This window comes from Camelus dromedarius, chromosome 13 (genome assembly GCF_036321535.1).
Source record: "Camelus dromedarius isolate mCamDro1 chromosome 13, mCamDro1.pat, whole genome shotgun sequence".
NCBI lineage: Eukaryota > Metazoa > Chordata > Mammalia > Artiodactyla > Camelidae > Camelus > Camelus dromedarius.
The window spans coordinates 65,708,790-65,722,683 of record NC_087448.1 but is presented as its reverse complement, the minus strand read 5'-3'; the positions used below and the strand labels follow the sequence as shown (position 1 = coordinate 65,722,683).

At 45.0% G+C, this 13,894-nt stretch overlaps 1 protein-coding gene and 1 long non-coding RNA gene across 3 annotated transcripts in view; one reads left to right on the top strand and one right to left on the bottom strand.

Annotated features, from left to right (window-relative positions):
- Nucleotides 1-13,894, top strand: part of MTUS2 (microtubule associated scaffold protein 2) — a 405,965-nt gene that overhangs the window by 387,814 nt on the left and 4,257 nt on the right. For both annotated transcript variants that reach the window (XM_064493235.1, XM_064493236.1), the window contains 2 exons: nt 942-1,061; nt 2,417-2,514. In XM_064493235.1, coding sequence (XP_064349305.1) covers nt 942-1,061; nt 2,417-2,514 — 218 coding nt within the window. The remainder of the gene's footprint in view (nt 1-941; nt 1,062-2,416; nt 2,515-13,894) is intronic.
- On the bottom strand, nt 2,508-13,734 carry LOC116157161 (uncharacterized). Its single transcript, XR_010383689.1, has 3 exons — nt 13,567-13,734; nt 12,670-12,807; nt 2,508-9,296 (listed from the first exon to the last, which is right to left on the bottom strand). It is a non-coding gene; the product is annotated as an uncharacterized LOC116157161 (long non-coding RNA).

Sequence of the window (13,894 nt, the reverse complement as noted above, 5' to 3'; positions counted from 1 at the left end):
CCACCCAGCACTGCGAGGCCACCCTGTTGGACCCCAGGGTGCCCAGGGATTCCCCATCATCACCCCGAAGTCAGGTTCCCAGTGCTTACCTGCTGCCAGAGCAACACTGGTCAGGGCCTCCCAGGGATTTAAATGTACACCTGTTGGCATCGCTGCTGAGTCAGGACAGCTGTGGGTTTCTCCATCTAAGTGTTACTCTTGCCACATCCCACACGGCTCCTCAGCCACTGCCCTGAGCATCTGTGACAAACTGGGCCTGGGACCACTCCTAAAAGTGGGCAAAATTTCTTCCCTCTAATGTAGGGTTGCCAGATAAAATGCATGACCCCCAGTTAAATTTAAATTACACGTAAATGAATTTTTGTTCGTAATGAGCATGTCTCTCACAATCTTTACAAAGTAAGTTGTTCATGCGAAATTCAGCCTTAACAGCCTGTTTTTTAATTGGTCCCATCTGGCAACCTGACCCAGACATTTCTTTTTCTACAATGCCTTTTCTGCTTTTTAAACCACTTTTGCTCACTTCCTAGGCAGGGTAGGGGGCAGGGCCTGTAAATCCCCACCTGTCTTTTGAATCCAGTCGTCTGGGCGAATGTTAAAAGGCAACATTGAAGTTTCTCTTTTTGTCCCCTAAGCTCCCCTTGGGGGCCGGGCTGGGAGAGGCTGGCCATCCCAGCATCCGACATTTCAGGGAGCGATGGCTTCGTCTCTCCTGCTTCCCAAGGGGCTGGACTCTTGGTAGCGGTCCCAGTGGGAACTTGTGGGCATCTTTATCAGGGAAGGCTCTGCGCATCCTCTCCCCCTCCCTCTTGCTCATGTTCTCCAGTGCCTGTTAGGAAGCTTGTTAACAAAGACTAGATTGAGCTGAACTGGTGATGCCGGTGAACGCTGGGCTTTGCCGGGTCCCCCGGTTACTAGCTCTCTGCTCTCTGCCCTTGTAGGTTGCCCTGGCTCCTTATCAGCACTTGGAGGAAGACATGAAGAGTCTGAAGCAGGTGTTAGAGATGAAGAATCAGCAAATACACCAGCAGGAAAAGAAGATTATTGAGCTGGAAAAGCTGGTGAGTCAGCCTTTCCTCGAGGGTCCAGTAGCCTCTTCGGCCATCCGTGTTCACAGCATTCAGGTGGGGGGCGGGGCTTACCAGGCCAAGGGGGCGGGGCTACACCTGAGCCGAAAATGCCACAGCTGCATCTCAAGGCCTTTCTCAGGCAGGAAGCCAGAAGTTCTGATAAGGAATCTCAGAGGTGGCCTCATTTGTAGGATTCTGGGGCCCCTCTGATGACCCACCTGCACTGCACTGTGACGTGCTAACTCCTCACCCCTCCCGGGGACATGTGGGCCGAGCATCACTTGTGGGCACCGAGCTCCGCGCAGACACCTTCTGCGTGTTTGTTCTTTAACTGCGACAGCAGTGCACCGGGGCAGGTGCTGTCAGGGGCCTCCTTTTACACGTGCGGACACAGAGGCTTAGGAAGAGGTCATGCCTCACCCAGAACCAACAAGTGGTCCAGTCCAGGTGGGAGCCCCAGCCCAGAGCTCCAGGTCCCTGCTTACAGCACACTCTCTGCCTCACCTTTCAGCCCGGTTCCCATGGAACTAACAAAGGGCGCCCCCTTGGGGGAACAGAACTGGAAAGTTCACTCCTGTACCCGTACCCCGTGGGGGCAAGGGCTGCAGCTGAGAGTCGTCCACAGCTAGTAGCAGCAGCCGGCTTCCAGGGAGATGCCGTCTTGATGGGAAGGTTGGCCCAAGGGTCTAAGAATAGATTCCTTTTTTATTATATTTAAAACAAACGTTTGATATTGTAGAAAGATGTGCATCATAGGAAATTGGAAGATAAAAAATTGGAAGATTAAAATATATTTCTACCACTGTTAACTTTCCAGAGCCTTTCCTCTGTACAAGTGTGCACACCCCAAAGGCCCCACACAGACATGCAAGTGTTTTGTATCCTGCCATCTTCCTGTTAGCAGGTCTGCACCTTACCAGCTCAGTAACTGATCTTCTCTGACTGCTAAAGTTCCCCATCTGTCTCTGAACGAAGCTGGTTTACCCAGACACTTGCTAAGAGTAACCTGTGGCACACAGGACTCCAGTGTAGGCACATACACATATGGTGTATATACACATGCACTGTGTAATCCACTGTCTGCACCAGTCCACACACATTATATAAAAGGAAAATACAGATAACAGTACTTACTTTGATGACACGCAGGTTATTTTGTTTTATTTTGTTTAAAAAAGAAATGCTGATCACATCCCTCTAACCTGATTTTACAGCCGACTTAATGCTTTACCAACTGCTGGATGAAAAGCACAGCTCTTATAACCCTCCAGAGGCCAAGGGCACGGGGCTGCCATCCGTCACATGGCCTCACTTCTTCGCACCTCTTGCCACCCTGTCTTTTATAGGCGGAAAAGAACATTGTCCTGGAAGAAAAGATCCAAGTTCTCCAGCAGCAGAACGAAGATCTCAGAGCCAGGATCGACCAGAACACAGTTGTCACGAGGTAGGTGGGCCTGAATGTCAGAGATTCCAAAGCAGGTGCCACGGACAGGGTGGCTCTGCTCTTGTCCTCACTCCTCCGAGCTGGGAGGCTCCCCACCTCGGGCTCGGGGTGCGCCCCGCGTGGTGGGCAGCACAGAACACAAGCTGAGTGCCCTGTGGAGGCTCTGGCTCTGGGAGCGGTGACCCCACCGCAGGGAGGAGGGATGCAGGCAGAAGCATGAGGGGCAGCTGGGAGGTGACAGGTTATTTCTGGAGGGGTTTCGGAGAGGCTGCAGATGGGGGGTCCCCAGGCTAAAGAGAACCGTCCTGTGAACTTGCCAGCGGGGCCCTCGGCTGCTGCACCGTCCTCTGGGCCAGGTGGCCCTGGCGGAGAAGAGCTGTCAGGGCCAGAGGGCGGCAGGGAGGGGACGAACCAGGGCAGCTGCTCCCAAGGAAGCTCTTTCCCTGTGTGTGCAGCCCTTCACTGCGGACCCTGCGTGGAGGGCCCCCACTTCCCAGAAGGGTCGGGAGGCAGCCCTGCTTCAGTAGAGTGGGTGCGAGGGGCCTGGGATCGATCAGCCAGCCGGAGGGGACTTCCAGGAGGGCCCAGCCACCTCCGTGAGCCAGAGCTGTAAACCACGTGTCACCCCATGCACACCCAGTGCTCATTGGCACACACAGTACACACTCATGTGCACTCACACATGCACATTTATTACATGTCTCACACGCACCCTCCCTCTTGCATACACCCACTCCTGTGCACACAGCCTCTCACAGGTACACATACACATACACACACACACACACCCCGTCCACAACAGAGCGCCTGGTGCCAGCCCTTTGTTTCCACCGCAGAGCGCACAGGAGAGATTGTGCCGGGCCAGCAGGCCTGTCTCCCTCCCCTTTGGCTGCAGGCAGTCCGGGCCCCTCTGGCTGCAGAGGCATCCAGCCCAAAGAGCAAGCCCAGCCTGGACCCCAGCAGGGCGACTTCCGGGCTGCAGCCCACCTGGGTACACAGTCCCTACTTATCCCTGCCCAGTTCCTCCAAGGTGTTGTCATGTTTTACAAATGCAGCACAGGGAGGAACGCACGTGTTGAGACAGAGGCACAAAATGCACAGATTCATTTTTCACATAGGCTCCATTAGCAGTAAACATCAACTGAGCATCTGACAGCCATCTTGCACCAGGCTGGGTGCCAGGCATTGGCGGACGAATGCTCTGGCCCCTGCCCTTCAGGGCTCCCAGTCCAGCAGGTGGCCAGATGCACAGAATTTAGTGGCAGGAGGTGCCGGCTGTCATGCAGGTCCCGGGCCAGGGGCAGGGCTGGAGCTGGGGTCCTGAGGCCGCAGCACCCGCCCTGCCCGGGGCTGCAGGCGGCGCACTCACCCCCGCCCCCACTCCGCCCCCTCCTGGTGGCCTGTGGCCTTTGCTCTGCCCACTGGCCCGCCGGCACCCGCCCTGCCGGGGGCAGTCCCCTGGGAGTGGGTTAGGTGTTGGCCGAGCGGCTCTGGGACTGGATGTGTCAGTGGGACAAGTGGAATTAGTTTCAGCCCCGGTTCATGGTGCCCGCGGTCTGGCAGGGCTGTGTCCTTCCCGCAGGCATCCACCACCTACTCCCTTCCCTCCGCGCCCATGCAGCCGAAGGCACGTCCGTGTGCCCGACGTGAGCCTGGAGCAGAGACAGGTTCACTGCAGGGCTGAGCGAGGAGAGGCGGGCGGCAGGTAGGCCATTAGCTCCGTGCACGATTCCCTGGCGAGCTGATGTGGAGGGAGCAGGACGGCCAACGCTGCCGACCCCCAGGCGCCGGCAGGCCTGGGGCCACGTGTTCCTGACCATCATCAGGTAGTTCGCGTCTTCCCTGTGGTGGTGGTTTTCAGCGTCTGAAAAACTCAGGAAACTCAGGTGGGGTACTGTGATCTGGGTACTGCAGAGAGGAGCCGCAGCAGAGGGTACAGGGGAGGGGGGGAGGGGTCTGCCCCGAGAAGGCCCCACAGGGTCCTGCTTGTTTACAGTCCCCCTCTCTTGATACTCTTCAATCATAAGAACAGGTGTTGGACAAGGCAGGGAATGGCATTTTGGACAGAGAGGTTAACAATAAACTCGGCAGCGGAGCCCGGTTTTAGGGGGACAGTCTCAGTCTCCAGTCCTGTTTTATCCTTTCCCAAAGCTTCCTGCTCTGGCGACTTCCTGCCGAAGCAGGGCCTCGTCCTGCCTCAGTTTGGGGGTGGACACCACATTGAAAATACCCCCGAGCTTCAAGTCCTGGATCTGAGTCTTGTATGATTAAGATCACAGTCCTTTAGTTCCCCACTTTTTGTGCCAGCAGACTTGATTACAAGTAGTTGGAGTGACAACCAGAACTTTAATAGACAAACAGATCTCATTCCCAGAGGAATTCAGGGGCCCAAGCCTGAAAACCAGTCTGGGGCTGGCGCTTTGTGGGAGATTGTAGCTAGCTGTCTGCTTTAATCTAAGTAGGTTTCAGCTTCTGACATGTATTCACATACAGCAGGAGCTGCTGCCATTACGCCTCTCCTTTGTTCTGCTAACATCTTATCTAAAACAATTTTATTGTCTAAAAGTTTAGTAGTTAAAAACAAGAGACCTTAAGGTTGTAAGGTTGCAGGTGCCAGCTGCCAGCATACACTGCTTGGAGAATGGTGGGTGGTCTCCCCAGAATGACACAGCTCAGAATCTGAGTTCTCAGAGATACAAGAACCTGTCTGAAATCACACCCCCGGGGGCCACCGAGTTTTACCTTGAATGTCTGAAGCACAGCTACTCCATTTCGATGTTCAAACACATTCCCCTCCTCAAGGTCAAAGCAGATGTACAATCCATGTCGAAAAGGCCGGAACAACAGGCCACTTTGATCAGTGAAGTTTAACTGTGTGTAGGCCAGAATGACTTCCCCATACCTCACTGTGTGCAGATTTTCCCATCATTTCTCGTTTTGATTGCAAATCTTTCAGTAGAAGGCATTGATGATCAAAATACCTGTCCCTCAGCACTGATGGGGGTGATGGCTCCTGCCCCAGGTTCAGGTCACGTCCCTCGGGGCTGGGCCTCCTTTATATTTGCCTGGTCATCCGCGCTGGGGGAGAACTAGTCAGAGATGGTGGACACGCTCAGAGGTGTGCTGATGGGGAAGCACGTTATTGGCTTTACATTTTATCACTTACACCCAGTTGTTCCACAAGCGTCGTACATGTGCTTTTAGCAACAGACGTAGCGCAGGCCCCGTTATACGTCGTGAGCAGTTACACTGTGACAGCTCCACTAGAGAATTCTCTTTCTGTCCTAAACACTGAGGGCAACAACATGGTTGGAAGTAAAATAACTTTCAATATTGATAAACATCTGATAACTCAATGAGAAAATAATATATTAAAAGCCAGTAGTATTTCGGACAAAACCAAAAAAGTATACCCATATTCACCTGTTAACTCATTCCTATGTAATTAATCCTTTTTACTAACAGTTTTATGAAATCATAGTTTTCAGCAGACTTTTCAAACATCTTACCCAGTCCAGGAGTGTGATTTAACAGAAACCTGTGCTTGTCAGGAAGTCCTTTTTGTGAATCTTACTGAAGATGAAGCAGTTTTGCAAAGCACCAGTTTAGCTGTTTACAAATAACGAAAGACTTAAAAAGGCGAGGTTAAAGATCTGGCTACGGTGTTTCTGAGAAAGAAACTTAATCAAGTTGCTGTGGCACACAGCGTTTTAAGACAATGACTAGACTGAAACTAGAATGTGACTAGAATAACTAGAATCGTGACTGATGGCATAACACCAAGCCATATCTACATCTCAGAAACCTTATACAATTTCCAGATTGTCTATGTTAACATTTACACCATATCATCTGAGGAGGCTGTTGACTGAAATAAAATGCACAACCTAAAAGCTGAGAGTTACGTTTTATTCGGCGGACATTTCTGAGGTCTTAAGCCCCGGATGCCAGCCTCTCAGGTCACTGAGGGTCTGCTCTGAAGAGGCAGGGGCGGAGCCAGGATGTACAGGAGTTTTTACAATAAAGATGAGGGAGTTGGAACAGGAAAAAAATTACTGTTAAAGAAAGCCAGACATCTCAAGTTAAAGAATTCAGTGCTTTTCTATGTCTGGGAAGGTGCGAATGTCTGGGCTCACTGAAATCATTCCTTTGCTCTGCTCTTACCTACCTAGGGCCAGTGTCCTGTGCTTCCCCACCCTGAATCCCCCGGGGGGATGCCACTGGGGGCGGCCGCAGAGGCCGGGCTGCCTGCTTGTCTGCATCCCGAGTTGGCGGTAGTGGCCTGACTTGATGGCCACAGCATTCTTTGTTCACTGATAAGCTTGCAGTACTTTTCGTTCACAGTGCTCCCCCTTGGTCCTAAATTTGACCAATATTTTGGGAGACAATTCATGACCAGTTTTGTCCCATGGGACTAGGCAGGTTTATTCCTAGGTCAGGTGAGGTTTCTGTTGACATGCCATTCAAGGTGCTAATTTTTGGATCAGTCCCTGTTGATAACCATAAATTCTCTGGATCACCTGTCTTACTAGTCTTATGATCCAGGAAACGTTTTTCCCTCGTTGCTCTTTCCTATACCTAGAATCACTCTGACAATTATTCTATGCAGGGTTATAAATGTGATTTATTTTCTCAAGATGTTCAGTCATCATTAATCTTGTCGGAGGCCTACTCACACATTGGATAACGGAAAAGACAATCTTATAAAATAGATAGGATGGGGGAAGGTGTGGCTCAAGTGGCAGAGCGCACGCTTAGCACGCACAGCGTCCTGGCTTCAACCCCCAGGACCCCCTCCAACCCCCAGGACCCCCTCCAAATATAAATAAATAAATAAACAAACCTAATTACCTCCCCCTCATTTAAAAAAAAAAGGAAAATAAAGGCAGCCAAGGACAATTTAAAAAAATAAGATATAAGTAACACAGTTAGTAACGTTAATAAAGTCATACAAAGCATAACAATTTAGAAACGAAGAACAAATTAAAACAATGATTAGTATGACCAGATTGTAATCTGGTTGCAATAACCCTCAAGTCCACAGGAGAGCCAGATGGAGAAGTCAGATTCTGGAAGGATCAGGCAGAAAGAAAAAGATAAAGTATGCCTCTGTAAATAAGGATAAAACATTTATCAACTTGTAGGTCACAGAATAAGAGGAAAGGCTTTCTGGAAAATAAAAATTAAAGACCAGTATGCTTATCAAAAGTCATAAGATGATCAAATCATATTTACCAGTTCATTCAGTCCCATTTACTTAATTCCTGTTTATCTTGATGAAGTCATCAGGTGTTCCATTAGTTTTATAATTTACCCAGTTCAGTGGTGTAAGCAAAAGATTATCAGAAACTTATATTTGTTTAAAAGTCCCTTTTTATGAATCTTCCTGAAAGTCTTCATTTTATAAAAGGATCAGAGTAAAACAATGATTGTTAGTATAAATGACAAGACTTAAAATGGCACAGTTACAGATTTGATTGCAATGCCACTGACAAGCAACTTGGATATTTCTGTGACCTACAACATTCTAAGATCATAATTAGAATTATGACTGATACCAGGACATATCAGATTTTTAAGAATGCCAAATAAATTTTGGAATATCTGTATTAATGTCCTTTATCTCTTCAATATAACCTAAAGTCCATCTCCCATTACTTGACAATGCTTCTAAGTAATTTAACATACCGAACAAGTCTAATTAGCCTAATCTCTCTCTTTGGGGTGTTTCAGGGGCCCTCTAAAGCATCCCAAAGTTAGCTGAAGGTTAGAAGAACTTTAATCAAAGTTTGGTATTTGGGAAGCTTGTTAAAAAGTTTCAAAACACTTGGTCAGATAAAATTATAGGTCACTGAAATACCACTTATTTACTCAACCATAGTGACAGTGGTTTCAAAAACGGATACAAAGCAGTTAAAGGCACACATGATCTGTTATCAAAAAGTAGCACTCAAACTTTGGTCTCCTAACAGTCTTGTTCCAACTTACTTTTAAACAAAATCCATTTTCTTAGACTAAGTTTAGTCAATTCCAACTGTACGCAAAAGTCTTTTCTCAGGATTCCTTCTCCACAAGCCTTCCATCACTTTTTGTGTCCACATTATTTTGTCCTTTATTTCTCCCATCTAGAAACAATCAGCTCTAAGTAACAAAATGCAGTTTCATCCTTTATAACTTCTTTTGCTGAAAACATACACCCTATTTTTGTACTATATTGTAAAGTGTTTTCTTCATTATTTGTAGTAGCTTTAATTATACATTTAAATTAGAACACAGCTCTTAAAATTCTTAATTTCCTGTGAAAACTAGGAAATGTTGACTGAAATAAAAATCACACAACGTGAGAGTTGTGGGTTAAGTTTTGTTTGGGGCAAAATCAGGACTATAGCCCAGGAGACAGCATCCCAGAAAGCTCTGGGAAACTATTCCAAAGAGGCAGGGGGAGGACGCAGGATTACATGTGATGTCAGCGAGGGGGGGCCGTGCATTCAGGCGCACACTCAGGCAGAGGCCGCTGCCCATCACGAGGAGCACATGTCACCGTTAATGATTTTAGTGCTTTTCTAGATATGAGGAGACGCAAGAATTGGGGTCATAAAATCTTCTCCTAGAAATATCTATCTATCTGAAGGCCTGTTCAGCTGGTTTTCTCAGAGCACAGAGCGCTTCATTCCTGACCTGCACCCCGAACTCCTCTCAGGGCATGTTGGAGGTCCGCAGCTGCAGCGGCTCGTGATTTAATCCAAGCAGAGTCAGGCGGCAGGTGCCAGTGTGATCCAGTCCTTGTAGAGATGGGTGGCAAGTGCCAGGTTTTAGTTAGCAGAAATAAGCAATTACAAACTGTCTTCTACATTTGTGTTCTATAGATTGGCAAACAAATACCAATAATAATTTCCAGAACTATGCATTTTCTTATAGAAAATATTTCAGGGTGGCACCAAACATTTTTTATCAATAGTCCCATATACTTTTAGCTTCCCTTCAAAGGGAAGCCAATGTTCAGTAATTAATTTGGGGGGGGGGGGGAATGACCTTGCTATTCAATAAACTTCCATCATTTAACTCATTTTAGCACAACTGGAGAATCAAGTTTCCAAATATTTGCAGAGATCATTCCAGGCAGACATTCCTGAAACAGTTATTTCTAAAGAGTTCACCCAAAAGCTCTTATCTCATTTGCGTTTTACTTGTAAGAATTTTATCACATCTAATTATTTTGCTAACAAATTTGCCACAGATACAAGATCTTTTGACTTTTTTTAACCTTAGGTACAATAAGAATATTATACTTGATGACTCTGAAGACATGTTTATATTAACTAGATCAACAAACTAACCTTAATACCAGGTTAATAATAACCTTTAATATTCAGCTCACATGAACCTGAAGGTTAATTTGGCCAGTTTTTATTTTAGAAATATTTACTTTGTAAGTGCTTACTTCTAAGTCAATTAAATAGATAGTTTATAAATTTTGATGATATTTTCTAGAGGTAGAGACATATCTATAATGTGTGCAGACATAATCAGACAAAACAAGAGATCTCATAACTTTACATCAAAACTTAGTTATGAATTAGGGATTACACTAAAAATTTACTAGTTATAAATAACAGAATAAATTGAATTTGCTGGCTCAGATCACTAAGGCTTCCAAAATGTGTCCTTTACTATAGGTTTTACTGTTGAACTAATCAGGCTCAGTCTGGCCTCGTTTCTGATTTGTAAGACAAAGACAGATGCGTTTAGTTCTCCAAAGAACTGGTCTGTCACCCGTGTCTACCTGTATCTTCAATTTGCTCTTCTACATCAATGAGATGATTTCTAAAGAAAGAATTCTGTGTTCTAGAAACTTATGGTTTATCATGTCTTCAAAGGCTTGTATAAGGCAGTTAATAAAGGCCCTCTTTTCTTGAGTTTAAGTTAAACCTAGAGCAAATCTCTATTATTTTATTATATTATTTATTATATTATTCAGGGGATTTTTCTTTATCCCCTGAATATTAGTTTTTAGTTTATATTGTAAGGCTCAGGTGACCCTATTGGTTTCCTTTAGTATGTTTAATATTTCTGAGGGACACATCTATGTGCCCAGTCTTACAATAACAAGCAGGGGAAGCATTCCCTATTGAAACATATCTATCCCACAGCATAATTTATACAAATTTCTTTTGCTTATGCCCATTTAAATATACCAATTTTTATAGATTTCCCTTTATTTCAGTTTTATCAACTCGTATACCTTTTAGTTTTTATTAGGTTCAGTCAACAAGTCTTGTTTTTAGAAGGAGTCCTAGAAGCTTCTCTTTCTTTCATCCCCTGTCCATCTTACCTAATTTTGTATAAGTCTCTGGGCTCCCCAGAGAGGACTTTGAGCTAAGGGATGCAGGCCCTTGGCTATCTTTAAATTTTGATTTATTGGTCTAACTGTCGCCCCAATTATTGGTCAAATATCTCAGTGTAGTTTTTTTCCAGCCTTATAAATATATGCATTTTAAACTGGGGTAAGTAGAGCAGACTTGTTTGGACTTTAAATTTTGGGGACCAGTAGGGAGCCCCTGCCTATTTAACCTTAACAGTGCAGCATCAAAATGTTAGCATTTTAATCCATAAATGTCCATTTTATTTATCCTGTTTTAAATAACCATGTGAAAAAAATTTTTATCCATTTGGGATAACTCCTTAATTTTTTTACCTTGTTAATAAAAAAAAAAAAAACTTTAGACTTTTTTCTACAGTTTTTTTCCAGCTACTCAACCTAATTAACATTAATTATTGTAATGATTTTGTTAGCATCGTAAGACCCCTTGAGGGGAAGGGGAGAGAACACAAATAAGGCTTTCAAAATTGATTTTTCTTTTTGTTTTAAACTAAGGGAGTTCTTAGGTTAACCGTTAGATATATATTTTTTTTCCACCTTTAAATTTGGTTGATTTTTATAGGTACCAATAAAATAGCTGTTTATAATGAGAGCTCTCTAAACTTTTATCAATTTAGAAGTTTCTCCACTCCAATTTAAAGGATCCGTCATCAGACCAATGGATATAGTTACTAGTAGTGATTTTAAAACCAGTAAGATGAAGAGATTTCCCCACAAGAGAGTGGGGGGCACCACCTAAATAAGATTCAAAAGTTTACTCCCCCAAAAAGTAAAGGCCTTTGTGGTCCAGGCTGATGCAGTGAAGGTCAAGATGGCAAAAAGCCTGAGAACTGGTACAGAGGATTGCTCAGAATCGCAGTCTATTATCTTGGCTGCCATATATGTACCATACTTGTACGTTCTGGATGGCAGAGACCAAGTTTAAAAAAAAAAACAAAAACAAAACCCAAAACAACAACAACAAGAAAATGTACACACAAAAAAACCTGCCCAGAGAAAGACAGAACATTTGCATTTCAAAGGCTCTGGAAGAGAAATGCAAGTCCCCCCCTAGAAGGGGTTTTGTTTTTGTAAGGTCTGAATTCTTAAGGTTTTTTTTTTTTAAATCAGGATGGCTTTTTTTTTTTTTTTTTAAACTTAACTGTGTAGGCAACAAAAGAGCCCAGGTTCATTATTTTCAGGCAAGATTTCCTTCACTTTCCAGTTAAGTTAGTCCTTTTAAGTGTTGTTCATGAACCTGGCTCAGATCCTTAGTTGGAGGCTGGCAATCTGTCATTCCTTCTTCTTTTGTTTTGAAAGTTACATTCCCCATTTTAAGGTCAGTTTGTCAGAATAAACTCACTAGTGGGTGTCCCCACAGGGACAGCTGCACAGCACGAGGTCTTTGCCTCCATCACTCCTGCAAGTTTCTCAGTCACCTGAGAAAGCCACTGCTGGCCAGGAGGAGGGTCCCATCTTTAGAGCCAAAGGGCTCTCATAAGATTTTGGTTTTATTTCAACAAACTCTGTCAAGGTAGCCTATTCAAGGAAAAACCACAGGCCAGTTTTTCCCCCTAATTACCCAGTACAAGCCTCAGGATAAAACTACTCAGTGTCTAAGTGGAGCAGAATCTTCCCAGTGCTTTCCCTGAGGATAACCCAGGTACCTCTTCTCGAAACTAAGTTTCAAGGATAAACTCCTCAACTTGCTCTTCCAAGAGGAGTTTTAACACCACTGAATAAAACTTAGGATAATTAACCAATAACAGGAGATCCTAGAATCAGGAGAGACTCACCCAAATTTGGACTCTCCGAAAAGTCAGATGGGCCCAAGAGGCCTGTGCTGGTACCAAGGCTCCAAGTCCTCATAGAGTCCAGGCGAAGGAGAGGAGTCTGCTCTGGGTCCCTTCGTAAATGGTCACCAAAACTGTAGACTGAAATAAAATGCACAACCTAAAAGTTGAGTTATGCTTTATTCAGCAGACATTTCTGAGGTCTTAAGACTTAAGCCCCGGATGCCAGCCTCTCAGGTCACTGAGGGTCTGCTCTGAAGAGGCAGGGGAGGAGCCAGGATGTACAGGAGTTTTTACAATAAAGATGAGGGAGTTGGAACAGGAAAAAAATTACTGTTAGAGAAAACCAGACATCTCAAGTTAAAGAATTCAGTGCTTTTCTATGTCTAGGAAGGTGCAAAATGTCTGGGCTCATTGACATCATCCCTTTGCTCTGCTCCTAGCTACTTAGGGCCAGTGTCCTGTGCTTCCCCACCCTGAGTCCCCTGGGGGGTGCCACTGGGGGCGGCCGCAGAGGCCAGGCTGCCTGCTTGTCTGCATCCCGAGTTGGCGGTAGTGGCCTGACTTGATGGCCACAGCATTCTTTGTTCACTGATAAGCCTTGTAAATGGAAAAATACTGCAAGCTTATCACTCATCTGACAATGCCATGTAATTTAACATACCAACCAATTCTGGTTAAATACTTTTCTCTGAGATGTCTCAGGGGTTCTCTGAAGCATCTCAAAGTTAGCTGAAGTCAAAAAAAATTTTGATTAGAATTTGATAGGAAGTTTGTCAATAACATCAAAGTTTCACACAATTTGTTATCAGAAGCATTTTAAGTAAACTTGTTCCCTTAACAGAGAGAAACCAAATCTAGTCCTGCACTAGTCTTCTTTTAATAACAAAATCCACTTACCTACTGAAGTTGAATCTCAGCCCGACCATGCACAAAACCCTTCTAGGGCCCCGTTTTCACAGACTTGCCGCAACGTTCAGTGTCCCTGTTAGTTTGTCTCTTGTCTTTTTCATCTAGAAGCAAAGGAGCTTTATTTAGGACAATTTTTTTTTTAACTCAAAACATATAACCTGCTTTCCTGCTGTATACTGAAATTTTTCTTTTATTATTTTTAGTAACTTGAATGACATTTAAATCAGAACCCTCAACTCTTAAAAACTAATTTCTAGTGAAAACAAAGAAGTAAGCAGTTATGAACTGCCTTTTACAATAGCATTCTGTAGATTGG